The 19,522-nt window shown below is 47.6% G+C and overlaps 1 protein-coding gene across 1 annotated transcript in view; it reads left to right on the forward strand.

The window, feature by feature from the left end:
* Window positions 1–14,742: 14,742 nt before the first annotated feature.
* The window catches only part of LOC143274915 (E3 ubiquitin-protein ligase TRIM45-like), a 99,153-nt gene continuing 94,373 nt past the window's right edge, over window positions 14,743–19,522 (forward strand). Inside the window, exon 1 of the mRNA XM_076578901.1 lies at window positions 14,743–15,476. Coding sequence (XP_076435016.1) covers window positions 15,436–15,476 — 41 coding nt within the window. The 5' untranslated portion in view covers window positions 14,743–15,435. The remainder of the gene's footprint in view (window positions 15,477–19,522) is intronic.

The following is a 19,522-nucleotide window of genomic DNA, read 5'->3' on the forward strand; positions in this document are numbered from 1 at the left end:
GGAGAGAGAAAGGGGGGGGAAGGAGAGAGAAAGGGGGGGGAAAGGAGAGAGAAAGGGGGGAGAAGGGAGAGAGAAAGGGAGAGAGAAGGGGGGAGAAGGGAGAGAGAAAGGGGGAGAAGGGGGGAGAAGGGAGAGAGAAAGGGGGAGAAGGGAGAGAGAAAGGGAGAGAGAAGGGGGGAGAAGGGGGGAGAAGGGAGAGAGAAAGGGGGAGAAGGGAGAGAGAAAGGGGGAGAAGGGAGAGAGAAAGGGAGAGAGAAGGGGGGAGAAGGGAGAGAGAAAGGGGGAGAAGGGAGAGAGAAAGGGGGAGAAAGGAGAGAGAAAGGGGGGGAGAAGGGAGAGAGAAAGGGGGGGGGGGGAGGGAGAGAGAAAGGGGGGGGGGAAGGGAGAGAGAAATGGGGGGAAGAAGGGAGAGAGAAAGGGGGGAGAAGGGAGAGAGGGGAGGGGAGAAGGGAGAGAGAAAGGGGGGAGAAGGTAGAGAGAAAGGGGGGGGGAGAAGGGAGAGAGAAATGGGGGGAGAAGGGAGAGAGAAAGGGGGGAGAAGGTAGAGAGAAAGGGGGGGGAGAAGGGAGAGAGAAATGGGGGGAAGAAGGGAGAGAGAAAGGGGGGGGAGAAGGGAGAGAGAAAGGGGGGAGAAGGGAGAGAAGGGAGGGGAGAAGCGAGAGAGAAAGGGGGGAGAAGGGAGAGAGAAATGGGGGGGAGAAGGGAGAGAGAAAGGGGGGGAGAAGGGAGAGAGAAAGGGGGGGGAGAAGGGAGAGAGAAATGGGGGGAGAAGGGAGAGAGAAAGGGGGGAGAAGGGAGAGAGAAAGGGGGGAGAAGGGAGAGAGGGGAGGGGAGAAGGGAGAGAGAAAGGGGGGAGAAGGGAGAGAGAAAGGGGGGAGAAAGGGGGAGAAGGGAGAGAGAAAGGGGGGGGAGGGAGAGAGAAAGGGGGGGAGATGGGAGAGAGAAAGGGGGGAGAAGGGAGAGAGAAAGGGGGGAGATGGGAGAGAGAAAGGGGGGAGAAGGGAGAGAGAAAGGGGGGAGATGGGAGAGAGAAAAGGGGAGAAGGGAGAGAGAAAGGGGGGAGAAGGGAGAGAGAAAGGGGGGAGATGGGAGAGAGAAAGGGGGGAGAAGGGAGAGAGAAAGGGGGGAGATGGGAGAGAGAAAGGGGGGAGAAGGGAGAGAGAAAGGGGGGAGATGGGAGAGAGGGGAGGGGAGAAGGGAGAGAGAAAGGGGGGAGATGGGAGAGAGGGGAGGGGAGAAGGGAGAGAGAAAGGGGGGAGATGGGAGAGAGAAAGGGGGGAGAAGGGAGAGAGAAAGGGGGGAGATGGGAGAGAGAAAAGGGGAGAAGGGAGAGAGAAAGGGGGGAGATGGGAGAGAGAAAGGGGGGAGAAGGGAGAGAGAAAGGGGGGAGATGGGAGAGAGAAAGGGGGGAGAAGGGAGAGAGAAAGGGGGGAGATGGGAGAGAGAAAGGGGGGAGAAGGGAGAGAGAAAGGGGGGAGATGGGAGAGAGAAAGGGGGGAGAAGGGAGAGAGGGGAGGGGAGAAGGGAGAGAGAAAGGGGGGAGAAAGGGGGAGAAGGGAGAGAGAAAGGGGGGGGAGGGAGACAGAAAGGGGGAGAAGGGAGAGAGAAAGGGAGAGAAGGGAGATAGAAAGGGGGGAGAAAGGAAAGAGATAGGGGGGAGAAGGGAGAGAGAGAGGGGGGAGAAGGGAGAGAGGGGAGGGGAGAAGGGAGAGAGAAAGGGGGGAGATGGGAGAGAGAAAGGGGGAGAAGGGAGAGAGAAAGGGGGGAGAAGGGAGAGAGAAAGGGGGGAGATGGGAGAGAGAAAGGGGGGAGAAGGGAGAGAGAAAGGGAGAGAGAAGGGGGGAGAAGAGTGAGAGGGGAGGGGAAGAAGGGAGAGAGAAAGGGGGAGAAGGGAGAGAGAAAGGGGGGAGAAGGGAGAGAGAAAGGGGGGAGATGGGAGAGAGAAAGGGGGGAGATGGAGAGAGAAAGGGGGGAGAAGGGAGAGAGAAAGGGGGGAGAAGGGAGAGAGGGGGGGAGAAGGGAGAGAGAAAGGGGGGAGAAAGGGGGAGAAGGGAGAGAGAAAGGGGGGGGGGGAGGGAGAGAGAAAGGGGGAGAAGGGAGAGAGAAAGGGGGGAGATGGGAGAGAGAAAGGGGGGAGAAGGGAGAGAGAAAGGGGGGAGAAGGGAGAGAGGGGGGGGAGAAGGGAGAGAGAAAGTGGGGAGAAAGGGGGAGAAGGGAGAGAGAAAGGGGGGGGGGAGGGAGAGAGAAAGGGGGAGAAGGGAGAGAGAAAGGGAGAGAAGGGAGATAGAAAGGGGGGAGAAAGGAAAGAGATAGGGGGGAGAAGGGAGAGAGAGAGGGGGGAGAAGGGAGAGAGGGAGGGGAGAAGGGGAGAGAGAAAGGGGGAGAAGGGGAGAGAGAAAGGGAGAGAGAAAGGGGGGAGAAGAGTGAGAGGGGAGGGGAGAAGGGAGAGAGAAAGGGGGAGAAGGGAGAGAGAAAGGGAGAGAGAAGGGGGGGAGAAGAGTGAGAGGGGAGGGGAGAAGGGAGAGAGAAAGGGGGAGAAGGGAGAGAGAAAGGGAGAGAGAAGGGGGGAGAAGGGAGAGAGAAAGGGGGAGAAGGGAGAGATAAAGGGGGAGAAAGGAGAGATAAAGGGGGGAGAAGGGAGAGAGAAAGGGGGAGAAAGGAGAGAGAGAAGGGGGGAGAAGGGAGAGAGAAAGGGGGAGAAGGGGGAGAAGGGAAGGAAAAGAGAGGTGCATATGAACACACGCACAACAAACGCCACAAGCCGTGACAGCTGGTTTAACCCCGGGGTTTAATCTAGCCAAGGCTACTTTATACCCGGGGTATAAACTAGCCAGGGGTAGGTTTCTGCCTCCTGTTGCACCGGCGCTCAACTAGAGACCTCTCGTGCCGCCGGATGTGCCGTGGGAACCGCCGACTTCACTTGTGCACTGGGCCGCCCGCCGCTGTTCAATGGAAGAGGTTATGGGGTTCGTCAGGTACAGTAAATCCATTTGAACTTAAAGTCTGGAGTCAGGATGGAACATATAAGGGGAGGGTGGGAGGAGGGGGTGAGGGAGATAAGACCAGAGTAAAGCAGAGAGCATGCAGTGCCAGAGTTATATCTATGAATTAGAGTTATAACTATGAATTAGATGGCGATAGAAGTCACCTCAGTGGACACCACCCCTCACGGCGGGAAAAGACTACAGTCACGAACTACTTGAATGTCGTCAAGTTAAAACTCACTTATACGGCTGCAGAAGGCGTGGCTGTTGAACCGTGTGGAACTGTTTGTTGTTTGTTCCGTTCCCCTGCCTCAGTGTTTATTCATTTGCTCGTTTGTTTGTTCTTTTCTCGGTTTCTGGTTCGCTTGTTAGTCAGTTATTGACCGGCGCTGGTTTTACTCAACATTATAGCCGGGAATGCCATCTCCAGTGTGCTGAATGAATAAAAAGAAAATGGAACCAACACACACACACACACACACACACACACACACACACACACACTCACACAGAGAGACACAGAGAAACAGTTACAAACAGAGAAAAAAAAGCAAAAGACACCCAGACAGCACACAATCGGAACTTCCTCCTCAGGGAGAGTGCATCGCGCAGGTCACCGCGATTGCTTATATTTTTTTCTTCTTTCTTCACTGTCAGCAAATATATTTGTTTCTTTTTTTTTTCTTTTCTTTTTCTTTTTTCTTTTCTTTTTTACCTACAAAATCTGAACAGTGTCGCCCCTCTTGTTGCCGTGTGTTCCTTTACGTGCCGCACTACGTTGTGTAAGCTGGCTGCACACAGGACCCCGGCGCATCCAGACAACCACTCAAGGTCTTGTGTGGAAGTGAGCCAGGACATAGTCGGGGAAGGCTTTTGGAACTGAAGTCACAATGCGAAGGCTTATGGAACTGAAGTCACTGAAGGCTTTTGGAACTGAAGTCACTGAAGGCTTATGGAACTGAAGTCACAGTGGGAAGACTTATGGAACTGAAGTCACAATCACAGTGGGAAGACTCATGAAACTGAAGTCACAATCACAGTGGGAAGACTCATATGGAACTGAAGTCACTGAAGGCTTTTGGAACTGAAGTCACTGAAGGCTTATGGAACTGAAGTCACAGTGGGAAGGCTTATGGAACTGGAGTCACTGAAGGCTTATGGAACTGAAGTCACAGTGGGAAAGCTGATGGAACTGAAGTCACAGTGGGAAGGCTTATGGAACTGGAGTCACTGAAGGCTTATGGAACTGAAGTCACAGTGGGAAAGCTGATGGAACTGAAGTCACAGTGGGAAAGCTGATGGAACTGAAGTCACAGTGGGAAGACGGGGCTGTAAACATCTTGGTCCGTGCGGGAATTGAACCAGCGGACACTCCGCGCTTCCCAGTCAGGCACTCCACTCAGTGAACCACTGCTCCACCTCCACTCAGTGAACCACTGCTCCACCTCCACTCAGTGAACCACTGCTCCACCTCCACTCACTCCACTGCTCCACCTCCACCAGTGAACCACTGCTCCACCTCCACTCAGTGAACCACTGCTCCACCTCCACTCACTACCACTGCTCCACCTCCACTCAGTGAACCACTGCTCCACCTCCACTCAGTGAACCAATGCTCCACCTCCACCAGTGACCACTGCTCTACCTCCACTCAGTGAACCACACCTCCACTCAGTGAACCACTGCTCCACCTCCACCAGTGAACCACTGCTCCACCTCCACTCAGTGAACCACTGCTCCACCTCCACTCAGTGAACCACTGCTCCACCTCCACTCAGTGAACCACTGCTCCACCTCCACCAGTGAACCACTGCTCCACCTCCACTCAGTGAACCACTGCTCCACCTCCACCAGTGAACCACTGCTCCACCTCCACTCAGTGAACCACTGCTCCACCTACACTCACTTCACTTTTCGCCGGAGGTTCTTCAGTGACAGGGCCTTGAAGATTTTGATAATCCATATGCCAGGGCCTTGTTCTGAACAGGACTTTTTTTTTTTTTTAAACTCTGTGTGTGTGTGTGTGTGTGTGTGTGTGTGTGTGTGTGTGTGTGTGTGTGTGCAGAAATGATAGGAAAGCACTAACATCATCTTACTAGACTGAAGAACAATTTTGTGATGCGGCGGACACAAATTCTCCTGAAGACCACTAATTGAGATGGTGACACGGCAAAGAAGAGAAGAGTGGTGCCTTCTTTAGTTCTGGTCGATGTTGGAATATGGTTTGTGACATGTTTGATGCAAGACACTGTGGAGTTACTTGTTTTCATCAGTTTTTTTTTATATTCTTTTATTGTTGCTTATTATTATTATTATTATTACTATAATTTTCACTATTATTATTATTATCATCATCATCATTATTATTATCACTATTATTATTATTATTATTGTTGTTGTTGTTGTTGTTATCATCATCATTATCATTATTATTATGACCACCACCATCATCATTATGAAGAATTTAGAGTTCGCAGAATTATCTTATCAATGAAATGAAAATCTTCAACATTTGTTAATCACCGCTAGATGAAATACAGAGCTTGGGGAATAAGTATGTTTGAAGATTCATGCATGTGCCCATATGGGCATGATATAAATGAGAATAAAAATAGAGAGCTATAACTATCACTATATATATATAGTATATATATATATATATATATATATATATATATATATATATGCCCATACATGAATAGATGTATAAATGTGTGTGTGCGTGCGTGCGTGCGTGTGTGTGTGTGTGTGTGTGTGTGTGTGTGTGTGCGTGCGTGCGTGTGTGTGTGTGCGTGCGTGCGTGTGTGAGTGTGTGCCACCGTGATGGTGAACTGCACGACAGTTTTAGAAATAAATACATGCACGCACAACACGCTTTCTTGACTTTGTAGTAATACATTTTACATCAGTAAACAAAAAAACAAACAAACAAAAAACATAAAAAAACAAAAATCAGAACACACTGTATTACTGTACAAAACATGAGATATTGAGAATGTGAGTGGAGGGGGAGGGGGGGAGGGAGAACAGGTGGCACACCCACAAACACCAGGGTATGAGAGCGAGCGAGCAAGCGAGAGAGAGAGAGAGAGAGAGAGAGAGAGAGAGAGAGAACCAACACTTAAAGATATCTTTAAAGGTGGTTCCTCAGCAGCTGAACAAATTCCGTCTCAACTACAGGAAGCAGCTTCTCGCTGATAACACTCGTGCCTGGGCCCTCCACCTTTGATAATCCACACTGCAGGGCCCTTCTTCCGGCATGGCCCTTATCTCATGACCTCTCATGCCAACGTGGGAACACTCCCTACCAAGTCCAAGCGCGGAAGTATCTTAAAACAAGCAATACCTAGCTTTGGAGGATATATTAAGTTGTTTTTTTTCAGTAATATAATATTTAGTATGTCTGTTTTTCATATCGCTCAGAGGTCAGGTGCAGTATACTGAGCAATCTCCCAGTAGACAACGATGTTTGGAGGTACCGAAGGGCGTTCTGGCTGACTTGGTGGTACCGAAGGGTGTTTTGGCTGCTCGGTGGTACCGAAGGGTGTTTTGGCTGCTTGGTGCCTCTGTCTAAAAATAGCTGGCGCTGTCGTTGAATCCATTCATCCCAGCAGACAGCGATGTTTGGAGGTACCAAAGGGTGTTTTGACTGCTTGGTGCCTCTGTCTAAAAATAGCTGGCGCTGTCGTTGAATCCATTCATTCCAGCAGACAACGGTGTTTGGAGGTACCGAAGGGTGTTTTGACTGCTTGGTGGTACTGAAGGGTGTTTTGACTGCTTGGTGGTACCGAAGGGTGTTTTGACTGCTTGGTGGTACTGAAGGGTGTTTTGGCTGCTTGGTGCCTCTGTCTAAAAATAGCTGGCGCTGTCGTTGAATCCATTCATTCCAGCAGACAATGGTGTTTGGAGGTACCGAAGGGTGTTTTGACTGCTTGGTGGTACTGAAGGGTGTTTTGACTGCTTGGTGGTACCGAAGGGTGTTTTGGCTGCTTGGTGCCTCTGTCTAAAAATAGCTGGCGCTGTCGTTGAATCCATTCATCCCAGCAGACAGTGATGTTTGGAGGTACTGAAGGCTGTTTTGACTGCTTGGTGGTACTGAAGGGTGTTTTGGCTGCTTGGTGCCTCTGTCTAAAAATAGCTGGCGCTGTCGTTGAATCCATTCATCCTAGCAGACAGTGATGTTTGGAGGTACTGAAGGCTGTTTTGACTGCTTGGTGGTACCGAAGGGTGTTTTGGCTGCCTGGTGTCTCTGTCTAAAAATAGCTGGCGCAGTCGTCCATTCAGTTGACACTCTGAAGGGGTGGCAGGCTGTTGTAAATAAACATTGCAAGCAGACCCGCCACGGCTGAGTGACGTCAGAAAGTAACCCATGTAAAATGCAATGGAACAGTTCCGGAAATGCAGAATATGGCGTTCTTTTGATTTGGGGATTTGGTGATCCCCCCCCCCCCCCCCCCCCCCCCCCCCCCCCCCCCCCCCCTTTTTTTCCACAGTTCTGAAAGAACAAGTGTGTAACAACTCCGCTGTTTTATTCGCTCTCTTCAGGCGGTAGAAATAGTTTACTGGTATTGTGGGCTCTTGAGGTAAGGTGTAGTTTCGTTAGTTGTGTAGTTGGTTAAAGCGTTGGACCTTCAATCTTAGGGTCCCAGTTTCGAATAATGGTGACGGCGCCTGGTGGGTAAAGGATGGAGATTTTTACGATCTCCCAGGTCAACAAACTGTGCAGACCTGCCAGTGCCTGAACCCCCTTCGTGTGTAAACGCAAGCAGAAGATCAAACACGCACGTTAAAGACCCTGTAATTCATGTCAGCGTTTGGTGGGTTATGGAAACAAGAACATACCCAGCATGCATCCCCCCGAAAGCGGAGTATGGCTGCCTACATGGCGGGTTAAAAACGGTCATACACGTAAAAGCCCACTCGCGTATGTACGAGTGAACGTGGGAGTTGCAGCCCACGAACGCAGAAGAAGAAGTACTGAGTTGGTTTTAACTGACGCAGCATCCGGTTTCTTACTCAGCTCAGTAAAATCCTCGATGTTCAACTTGCTTCATCAATCATCTCATCCACTGATTGACCGTGTGGGAGCTCTTAGTGTTACAAGTACAGTAGGTCTATTAACATATGTCGATCCAAGTGATATTTTCAGGCTACTCTGAGTATTTTGTAGAACTGAAAGTTGCATCGTTTTCCCAGTGAGAAGGTTTTTAATTTGTAGACGACCAACACCACTACCATCATCATCATCGTCATCGTCATCATCATCTTCAGTTTCTTTTTATTATCATCAGCATCATAATCACCGTCCATCATGAAGGAATACTTCTAGTGGCCGGGGGCGCGCGTTTGTCGATCACTACGCACTGTGGTGTGTGGAAGCGGGGAGGAGGAATTGGTCATGTTACCAAGACAGGAAACGCCACCAAGACTACGATCTCTCTCACTTTGAGAGAAATCGTGGGACCGCGAGAAATCGTGACCGTACCCCTCCCACGCTCTTTTTTTTCTCTCTCAACCGCGAGAAACCGTGGGGAGAGAGAGGAGGTGGGGGGGAGTTGCATGACTGATTGAAATGGAACAATTCCATCTGAAGCAGCCCGCGTTCCTCGTATTTCACGTTTCTTTTCAAACACAATATAGATCTAGATCAAATTGTGTGTGTGTGTGTGTGTGTGTGTGTGTGTGTGTAAAAGAGAGAGAGAATATATGCATGTGTGTATGCATGTGTGCGGTGTATGTGCGTGCGCGCGCGCGTCTGTGTTTGCTTGTATGCATTCCTGCGCTCATGCGAGCGTTCGTGCGTACCTGTGCACACCTATTGTAACCACCCCTCACGGTCACTCTCTGTCTCTCTTCTCCCTGCAAAAAAATTGTTCCTGCACTCAGGAAACGTAGTGTCTCTGCATGTGTGTGTGTGTGTGTGTGTGTGTGTGTGTGTGTGTGTGTTTACACCAAACCCGTGCACATTGAGTAACCAGGAGACAGGCAGAAAGAGACAGAACGTGAGTGTGAGCCAGAGAGCAAGAGAAAGAGACAAATAAAGTGGAGAGAGAGAGATGAGGGTCAGCACACACAGACACTCAGACACAGACACAGACACACACTCTCTCGTCTCTCTCTCTCTCTCACACACACACACACAAACAAACACACACACACACGCACTCACACTAACACACACACAAAACACACACACACGCATACACACACACACACACCACACACACACGCACCCCCCCCCCCCCACACACACACACAGACAAACACACACACACACACAAACAAACACACACACACACATACACACACAAACACACACACACACACACACACACGCGCGCGCGTGTGGTGAAAGGGTTAATTTTGGGAACATTGAAACCAAACGATTTTATGCGATGGCGATACAATCAGCTGAAATTTTTTTTTTCACGAGGTTATGTCCAGAAACGAATCTGTATCCCCGCTCCCCCCCCCCCCCCGCCCCCCCCCCCCCCCCCCCCACCAGCTCCCCCCTCCTCCCCTAACCCAGGTAAGGAACACAAAACCTGTTCAACACCGATCCTATCAACAGTACGGTTAAAAGAAATAATCCAAAGAATTTCCTTCTAAAAAGAATATTCATTTTACTAAAGCAAAAAAAAAAAAAAGTTGGGGAAACATAGAACGTGGAGGCTGCGGTGAAAAAAAAAAAAAAAAATCAGACAAACGAAGACTTTTTTTGTGTGTGTGTGTGAAAGATTGCCTGACATTATTAACCTTCGACATGAAATCAGGGTGAATGGAAATCAAGATATAAAAACAAGAGAAAAAACAAAAGAATTCAAACAGACGGAATGAAGGAAAACGGAAATCATGTTCCTGTCGTAACTTGGACAGAATCCTTCAAAGTTGTAAACATTTCTACGGAATACATTTTGTGTGGCCTCGGAATAATGTGACCCCCACCCCCACCCCACCCCAACCCCCCGCTCCCCCAAACCGTGAAACATGTATTGTGTGTGCCACCATTTTCATTTTCACCACTTGTTTAATTCAACAATACTTTATTTCTTTTTTTAACACCGAAACTCACAACTTAAAACGCACGCACACACGCACGGTAAAAACCGACAGGAAGGAAATAGACACAGATACGATCAAACTCACAAGGAGATATATGAAAAAAAAAAAAAAAAAGAAGAAGAAGAAGAAAATCTCGAAAAATCAAAGACATAATTCATCGTGATTGGAAAGTGGGTGGTGTGGAAAGAAGCGAACAGGAACAGTGTGTGTGTGTGTGTGTGTGTGTGTGTGTGTGTGTGTGTGTGTGTGCGTGTGTATGTGTGTGTATATGTGTGTAGCGTTGACTCTGTGCGTCAGTGGGTGTGCGTGTGTATGTGTGTGTAGTGTTGACTCGTGTGTGTGCGTGCGTGCGTGCGTGCGTGTGTGTGTGTGTGTGTGTGTGTGTGTGTGTGTGTTGGCGCTCGTGTGTGTATGCGCGCGCGCCGGCGCACGTGCATATGTGACTGAGTATGTGTACTTGTGTATTATGTGAGTGGTGTAGTATAGGGACAGTGGGGAGGGGAAGGGTGGAAGGCAGGGAAGGTTCCCAGACAAGAAAACTGCGCGGAAAAAACAAAAGAAAGAGAACTGAAGAAAGAATCTCCACAAACAAATACAACCTTGTTATCGTCGTTCCAGACTCTTAAACACCCGTGTTGCTCCAAACCACATGCCAACAAGCTACGTGTTTATAACTGATGCCGAGTATGTGTTGAGGATGTGCATGTGTTGTTATGCTGGTAACTTGATATTGTAGTGCACTGCACTGTACTGCACTTACTGTACTGCACTGCATTGCACTGTACTTATTGTACTGCACTGCACTTACTGTACTGCACTGCATTGCACTGCACTGTACTTATTGTACTGCACTTACTGTACTGTACTGCATTGCACTGTACTTATTGTACTGCACTTACTGTACTGTACTGCATTGCACTGTACTTATTGTACTGCACTGCACTGTACTTATTGTACTGCACTGCACTGTACTTATTGTACTGCACTGCACTGTACTTATTGTACTGCACTGTACTTATTGTACTGCACTGTACTGTACTGCACTTACTGTACTGCACTGTACTTATTGTACTGCACTGTACTGTACTTATGGTATTGCACTGTACTGTACTGTACTTATTGTACTGTACTGTACTGCACTGTACTTAACTGCACTGCGCTGTACTGCACTGTACTCGCGGCATTGCACTGTACTGTACTGTACTGCACTGTTTTTACTGTCCCGGGTGAACTGTAGTCGTGAATGCCTTCTGTACTGTACTGTACTGTACTGTACTGTACTGTACTACACTGTCAAGTTGTTGCACTGTATAATTGTAAAGCACTGCGGTTGGCATACAGTACTGTACTGTATCGTTTTGGACTGTACGAGACCGTACTGTACCGTAGTATCGTATCGTATGATCGTGTTACTTTTTTTCAGTTACAACAGATTTACTTGCACAAAATTCAGGCGGGTTGCTCTCCGGCACTTACTAGTAGGAGCGGCGCCGGCATTACCACGGTGCAGTGATCACCCGGCCTTTTTCTGACTGCAGATACATCTGTCTGTCTCTCTCTGTCAGACACTCACATTCGTACACACACACACACACACACACACACACACACACACACACACATACACACGCACACACTGCAGTGGTCACCTTTTTTCTGACTGCAGATGCACCTGTCTCTCTCTCTGTGTGTCTCTGTCAGACACTCACATTCGTACACACACACACACACAAACACATACACACGCACACACTGCAGTGGTCACCTTTTTTCTGACTGCAGATGCAGCTGTCTCTCTCTCTCTCTCTGTCAGACACTCATATTCGTACACACACACACACACATACACACGTACACACTGCAGTGGTCACCTTTTTTCTGACTGCAGATGCAGCTGTCTCTCTCTCTGTGTGTCTCTGTCAGACACTCACATTCGCACACACACACACACACACACACACACACACACACACACACATACACACGCACACACTGCAGTGGTCACCTTTTTTTATGACTGCAGATGCATCTCTCTCCCTCTTTCTATCTCTCTGTGTCACTCACATTCGTGCACACACACACACACACACACACACAATGTCACTCTGACACCGACACACTTCCAGCACCACACTGCCCCCTCCGTCCGTCTAAAACTGCCACAGACAGACACCGCTAGCTGTCACTAGGCAACTGGCTGACACTCCCAGCTTCCACTGCCACACATCATCAAAGACGTACTTCTGACTCACTCCAGTATCAGTATCAGTATCTCAAGGAGGCGTCACTGTGTTCGGTCAAATCCATATACGCTGCCAAGCAGATGCCTGACCAGCAGCGTAACCCAACGCGCTTAGTCAGGCCTTGAGAAAAAAAGAAAAAAAAAAAGATCGCAAACATTGAAGCGCGTATACCCCCACACTGAGTGACCTAAATTCCCTCTGGCTGCCTCTGAGACTGAGATGGAGAAGATACCGGCAAATACATACAAAACAGCAATGTGCACATACATATATATACGTAACGCTGAATGCACGAGGATCATCTTGCCACATAACGGCAAGACAGACAGTGAAACACTAAACAACAACCGGGACGCCCTGACCTGTTCTCATTCCTGCGCTGTCTTTCCTGTGACTGTGTTTGTGTCATGTATAGTGTAGCAAGCCAGACGCGCCTCACGTGCTTACAAGCTTGCGTCTTCTGCTGTGGAGCCCGCGCGCGCCTGTCTGTACTACTGATTCAGTGCTGAAGGCACGTGTGTGTGTGTGTGTGTGTGTGTGTAATGGCGTTGTTGTTATGTTGCGAACTGGCTTTTGTATAGGCTGATAATGCCCCCCCCCCACCCCCCTCTGCCTGGATACTTCCCATGGCGTTTACTGTTCGCATCCGAGTGCCCGAACCACCTTCGTGTGTTAGTTCGCACGCAGAAGACCAAATACGCACGTTAAAGATCCTGTCATCCATGTCAGCGTTCGGTGGGTTAAATAGAAACAAGAACATACCCAGCATGCACACCCCCTAAAACGGAGAATGGCTGCCTACATGGCGGGGGTAAATAAACAAATCGGTCATACATGTAAAATGTTACATGTCTGTCTGGGTGTGTATGTGTGCGTGCCTGAAATCTGATTGAATGACACGGGAAACGAATGATGAGCTCCCAGTGGCAGTCCGTCGTCAGTCGGCTGTACCCAGGTAGGCAGCCTCCTGTGCAAATGACCCCTGGTTTCTGAAGCACATAGCGCTTGGTCTCCGACCGAGGATAGGCGCTGTATAAGTATCCATATCATCATCATCATCATCAAACTCATATTGATTGAAATATTGGATCGGGCTGAAATCCTCGATCTGCAGTATATTATAGTGTGGTATGGTATGGTATGGTGTGGTGTGGTATATGGTACAGTATGGTATGGTATGGCATAGTATGGTTTGGTGTGGCATGGTTTGGTATGGTATAGTATGGTGTGGTGTGGTGTGGTATGGTATGGTAAAGTATGTCCGGAATGATAATAATAATAATATTTATATGGCGCTGAATCTTGTGCAGAGACAAATCAAAGCGCTTAGTATCATATGGTATAGTACGGTATTGTACAGTGTGATATGGTATGGTTTGGTATGCTCAGGTTATGGTATGATAAGGTACAGTATGGTATATCATGGTATGATATATGGTGTGGTTTGGTATGGTATGGTGTGGCATGCTGGGTTATGGTATGGTATGGTATGGTATAGTTTGGTTTCTCAAGGAGGCGTCATGTCACAGGGTTCGGACAAATCCATATACGCTACACCACATCTGCCAGGCAGATGCCTGACCAGCAGCGTAACCCAACGCGCTTTGCTTGACCTGAAGTGTGTGCACAGATATTGGTGTACATATCACTGGGGGTTTCTTTTCGCTCAGTACAACATTTAGCCCGCGGAGGACAACACTGTTGTTGCCATGGGTTCTTTTCGTGCTGCACACGGGGCCTCGGTTTGTCGTCAGTCTCATCCCAATGACTAGACGCTCAGTTTGATTATCCAGTCAAACGTGGGAGAAAGGGCCGCGAGAGCGGGATTCGAACCCTGACCCTCACGAACACTGTGTTTGCAGATACTAGTAAGCGTCTTAACCATTCTGCCACCTTTCTCTTTGGTAATCAAAGGTATGGTATAGTATGGTACGATGATATGGTGTGGTATTGTACGGTATGGTAAGGTATGGTATGGTGTATATCTGCCTTTGTTTTAAGAAACACACACACACACACACACACACACACACACACACACACACACATGTATATATACAATTATACTCAAGGCGAGTTTAAGACAACTGCACAATAAATATGAAGGAAATAACATCGCAATAAGGTTTTCAGAACGATAGCAAGAGGGGTGAGGGGGGAGAGGGGGAGGGATTAATATGAGGCAACACCGCGGGAGTACCCACCCACACACACACACACACACACACACAACGAAATTTCACCGAAGCGCGCGCGCAGAAGTAAAAAGAAAAGATACACAGTAGCAGCTCTTTCCTCTCTGAAAAAGAAAAACTACCAACACCACCACTACCACCACCTCTACCACCACCACTACCCGCCACCGCAAAGTGAGCGCAGAATCCCTCGCCTATATCCAGATACTCTGGTCTCCGAACACATTTTGTTAGGTTTCATCCATCTCACCACACCTCGCTTTTACTTCTCTCCCTGCATCGTGCTCTGTTTGGGGATTTCTGTCTTCTTCCGCCCTTCCTTAGATTCACCAAGCTCTCCCCTGCCCCCTCCCCCACCCCACCCACACACTCTCTCTCTCCCAGAACAGCAGTCTCTCTCTCTCTCTCAGGTGCGGAGGTCATTTTCGTAGACGCGATAAAATTTTCCATGTGCGTCATCGTGGCGAGACTGATTCTGCAGCACTGAAGCACTCACTGAGCCAGTCAGTCTTTCAAAAAGTACTTCTTACTTAGGTCGTCCCTCGTTCTGTGATCGTCAGTACCGAAATTACGTGAGTGTATAATTCACACTGCTGAATTCCAGGCTCCCAAACACGTGTTTTCGTCGAGTTCTTTGCATTTCTTTGGATGTCAGTGACAATGATGTTTTGAAGTTGAAGGATTTCATGTTGTTGGATCGTAAGGACTGTCTCGAAAATAAGAATTTTTTCGTAACGGAAGTTTTTGAAACTTTTTCGGGACAGCGTAGTTTGGGAACTCAACTGTAGGTCGACTTTCGTTGTGGTATTTCCCCCAAATTCAAACCAAAGGTGACGAACATCACACTTCAAGTGTACGGAGTTTGAATCGGGTAGTTGGGAATACCTATGTCGGTATACCAATTGATCACAGTGACACTGGCCTAAGAGGGAATACTCAATCACCGTAACAATGGATGATGCTGATTTGATCGCCAAAATCGGAAAGAAAAGGTGAGTGGAGTTTTTCGTCTTTTCCGCGGTGTTTGTTTTGTCGAAGTGGGAATACATGTCTGTTGATTCTCTTATCTACTGATTCGAAGAAGTTATTTATAAAGTTGTCACTGCCAAACTGTTGATCCACTGATGTCACACACAAACACATGTGTGCGCCACTCACACACAAACACACACACACACATACAGACACACACGCACACACACACACACACACGCACACGAACTGGAACGCACGCACGCATACACACACACACACACACACACACACACATGAACTGGAACGCGCGCGCGCACACACACACACACACACTGGCACACACAAACACACACACACACACACACTGACACACACACTGACACACACACGAACTGGAACACACACACACGCGCACACACATACAGTGACGTGTGCGCCACTCACACACACACACGAACTGGAACACACACACACGCGCACACACACACAGTGACGTGTGCGCCACTCACACACACACACACACACACGAACTGGAACGCACACACACACACACACACGAACTGGAACGCACACACACACCTGACACACACACACACGAACTGGAACGCACGCACACACCTGACACACACACACACGAACTGGAACGCACACACACACCTGACACACACACACACGAACTGGAACGCACACACACACCTGACACACACACACACGAACTGGAACGCACACACACACCTGACACACACACACACGAACTGGAACGCACGCACACACACACGAACTGTAATGCACGCACACACATTTCCTTACCTCAACCCTGTACTGTAAACACCATTCTATTGTAAACAACAACAACAACAACAACAACAACAAAGACTGAACAACAACAAAAAAACAGAACAAAAAAGAAATAAACAAACAAACAAACAACAACACTGAACAAAACAAGTCAAACACGTGACCCCCACCCCCTCCACCCCCTTCCCGTACACAGACACACACACACACACACACACACACACACACACACGATCAAACAGATGCACAAAGGTACAGAGGTAGCACATTTCACATCTGCCAATTTCAGATCTGTCCTCAGTGTAATTATCAACCACTTTTAGTCAGTCATCTGTTCAGTCATCTATCCATCCGGACCCTTTGCCCACCTTCAATTTATTTTTTTTAATCCACATTTTCTGCTTTGAGTACCGAGTCTCACTGCCTCCGCATTTTGCAACAAAACGTGTGGTAATATTCTAGTTGGTTTTTACATTTATTTGCTTATTTATCATCATTGTTGTCTTATTTATTTATTTATTATTTTATTTTATTATTATTTATTATTATTATTATTTTATTATTATTATTACTATTACTACTACCTTTTTCTATATTATAATTATAAATTTATTTATTTATTTATGTAAGCTTCTCTATTATTTATTCCCTCTTTTTTTTTTTCTCAAGGCCTGACTAAGCGCGTTGGGTTACGCTGCTGGTCAGGCATCTGCTTGGCAGATGTGGTGTAGCGTATATGGTTTTGTCCGAACGCAGTGACGCCTCCTTGAGCTACTGAAACTGAAAACTGAAACTCTAGTTGGTTGGTCCAGACACAATCTTCATTCATTGAAACAAATGTCACTGTCATCGGTAAGGGTTATCAGTCAACCAACATTTTCCGACACACGTATTTAAAACGAGCATACTCTGTTCACGTTTATATTCATGTAGAATCTGTCAGAAAACATCACTGAGGAATAAAACTTGTCATTGTAAGCGTTAGCAACTACCAGTTTTCGACACACGTATTTTTAAAAGAATATACTTTGTTCACGTTTATATTCATGTAGAAACTTTAAGAAAACATTCAAGAATAAAACGTGTCATTATGAGGCTCAGCAACCATCAGTTTCCGACACACGTATTTTTTTTCTTTAAAGAATATACTTTGTTCACGTTTATATATAATATGGAATCTGTCAGTGATCATCACTAAGAATAAAACCAGGAAGAAAGAAAGAAAGAAAGAAAGGAAGAAAGAAGACAGACAAACACTGACACTGAAGTGCGCATTTGGCACTTCAGTCCTGCCAAGCACTTACAGTTCGCTTTCCCTCCGTGAGTCATTTAAAACACCAAGAAAGAAAAAAACACTACGCATGTATAAACGAACGGATTGTGTTACAATCTACACTTGCCAAAGTGTACGCCGTAACTGTTTAGTCTTAAAAGAAGTTTGTTTCTCTCTTTCTCTCTGTCTCTGTCTCTCTCTGTCTCTGTCTGTCTGTCTGTCTCTCTGTCTCTCTCTCTCTCTCTCTCTCTGTCTCTCTCTGTCTCTCTCTGTCTCTCTGTCTCTCTGTCTCTCTCTCTCTCTCTCTCTCTCTCTCTCTCTCTCTCTCTCTCTGTGTGTGTGTGTGTGTGTGTGTGTGTGTGTGTGTGTGTGTGTGTGTGTGTGTGTTTCTTCAATAGGGGTGGGGGGGGGGGGGTGGGGGGGCCGAAGATATGTTTTTGTTCAGTTTTTGAATCCATTGATTCGGAAACCAGTTGGCTATCTGTACCATAATAAAATAAAGAATGTGGTGGGGTCTACAAGCACACTTTCTTGAAAACTTGATTTGTTTCTTGTTGTATATACGCCTGTAATGTTTATCTGCATGTAGCTAGCCTGTCCAAAGTTGCTGTGCTGTATCGTGAATTGTATTGTATTGTGTTGTCTTGTAGAGTATTGCGTATGATCACACACTTGGACGAATTTTGCATTCCGCGTTAAATGAATTAAACAGTTACATGAATAAATCACAACATTCACGATATAAGCTCATGCTTGTTGTTGCTCAAGTCTTATTAATTGAACGCTGTATTGCACCTTGTTTCTTGATATTATAAATGTTTAAACCAATCACAACATTCCACTCACAGAATAAGCAAGCAAATAAAACGCTACGGTATCCAGAACCATTACTTATATGTACATTTAAAAAGTATTTACTATTATTATTATTATTATTTACAGTAATGACACGTAATGAATCACACGTGACATATGGACCCAAAAAATTCAGTCACTGTGAGTTATTCACCCTGACGGTATGGCTCACTTCTTAGCCAATCGTGATTCGCCACGTAACAAAATGGCGCGGAATTGGGGGGGGGGGGGGGGGGGGGGGGGGGGGGGGGGGGGCGGCCAGTCATTGGCACCAAAACACAGCCACCCCCCTCCCTGAATCAGGCCTGACGTGACGTCAGTCAGTGGCACTTTACACACAAGCCAAGGTGCTTTGGCAGTTCAGTGACCCCGCGTTAATGTCGACCCTCCAGGAGGGGTGGGTGTGGTTGTGGTTGGGTGGGAAAAAAAAAGAAAGAAAAAAGATGTGCGTCAATAGGAGGTATCAGTGTGTGTGTGTGTGTGTGTGTGTGTGTGTGTGTGTGTGTGTGGTGTGTGTGTGTGTGTGTGTGTGTGTGTGTGTGTGTGTGTGTGTGTGTGTGTATGGTGTGAGTGAGTGTGTGTGTGTGTGTGTGTGTGGTGTGTGTGTGTGTGTGTGTGTGTGTGGTGTGTGTGTGGTGTGTGTGTGTGTGGTGTGTGTGTGTGTGTGTGTGTGTGTGTGTGTGTGTGTGTGTGTGTGTGTGTGTGTGTGTGTGTGTGTGGTGTGTGTTTGGTGTGTGTGTGTGTGTGTGTGTGTGTTTCATGATTGCACGAATCTCTCTCTGTCTGTCTGTCTGTTTCTCTTTCTCCCAGTCACTCTCCCCCCTCTCTCTTTCTCTCTCTCTCTCTCTCTCTCTCTCTCCACCCCCCTCCCCCTCTCACTCAACTCCCTCTGTCTTTATCTGTATCTGTAATCGGTAAGAGTATCATGATATATCCGAGCGCATGTAAGGTGTGTGTATTTGAATATGTGTAGTTTTATCACTCACGCGTGCCGTCAGTGTACGTGTGGTTAATGGTGAGTAATATAATGGGAAAATGAAGGAGAGACAGGGTGGGTGTGGGTAGGGGTGTGGAAGGGGAATCGCTTCCCTATCTCCCTAAACCCAGCCTAGACCAGACACAAGAAGACAGTGTGTG

This window comes from Babylonia areolata, chromosome 29, assembly GCF_041734735.1.
Source record: "Babylonia areolata isolate BAREFJ2019XMU chromosome 29, ASM4173473v1, whole genome shotgun sequence".
In the NCBI taxonomy this organism is placed as follows: Eukaryota; Metazoa; Mollusca; class Gastropoda; order Neogastropoda; family Buccinidae; genus Babylonia; species Babylonia areolata.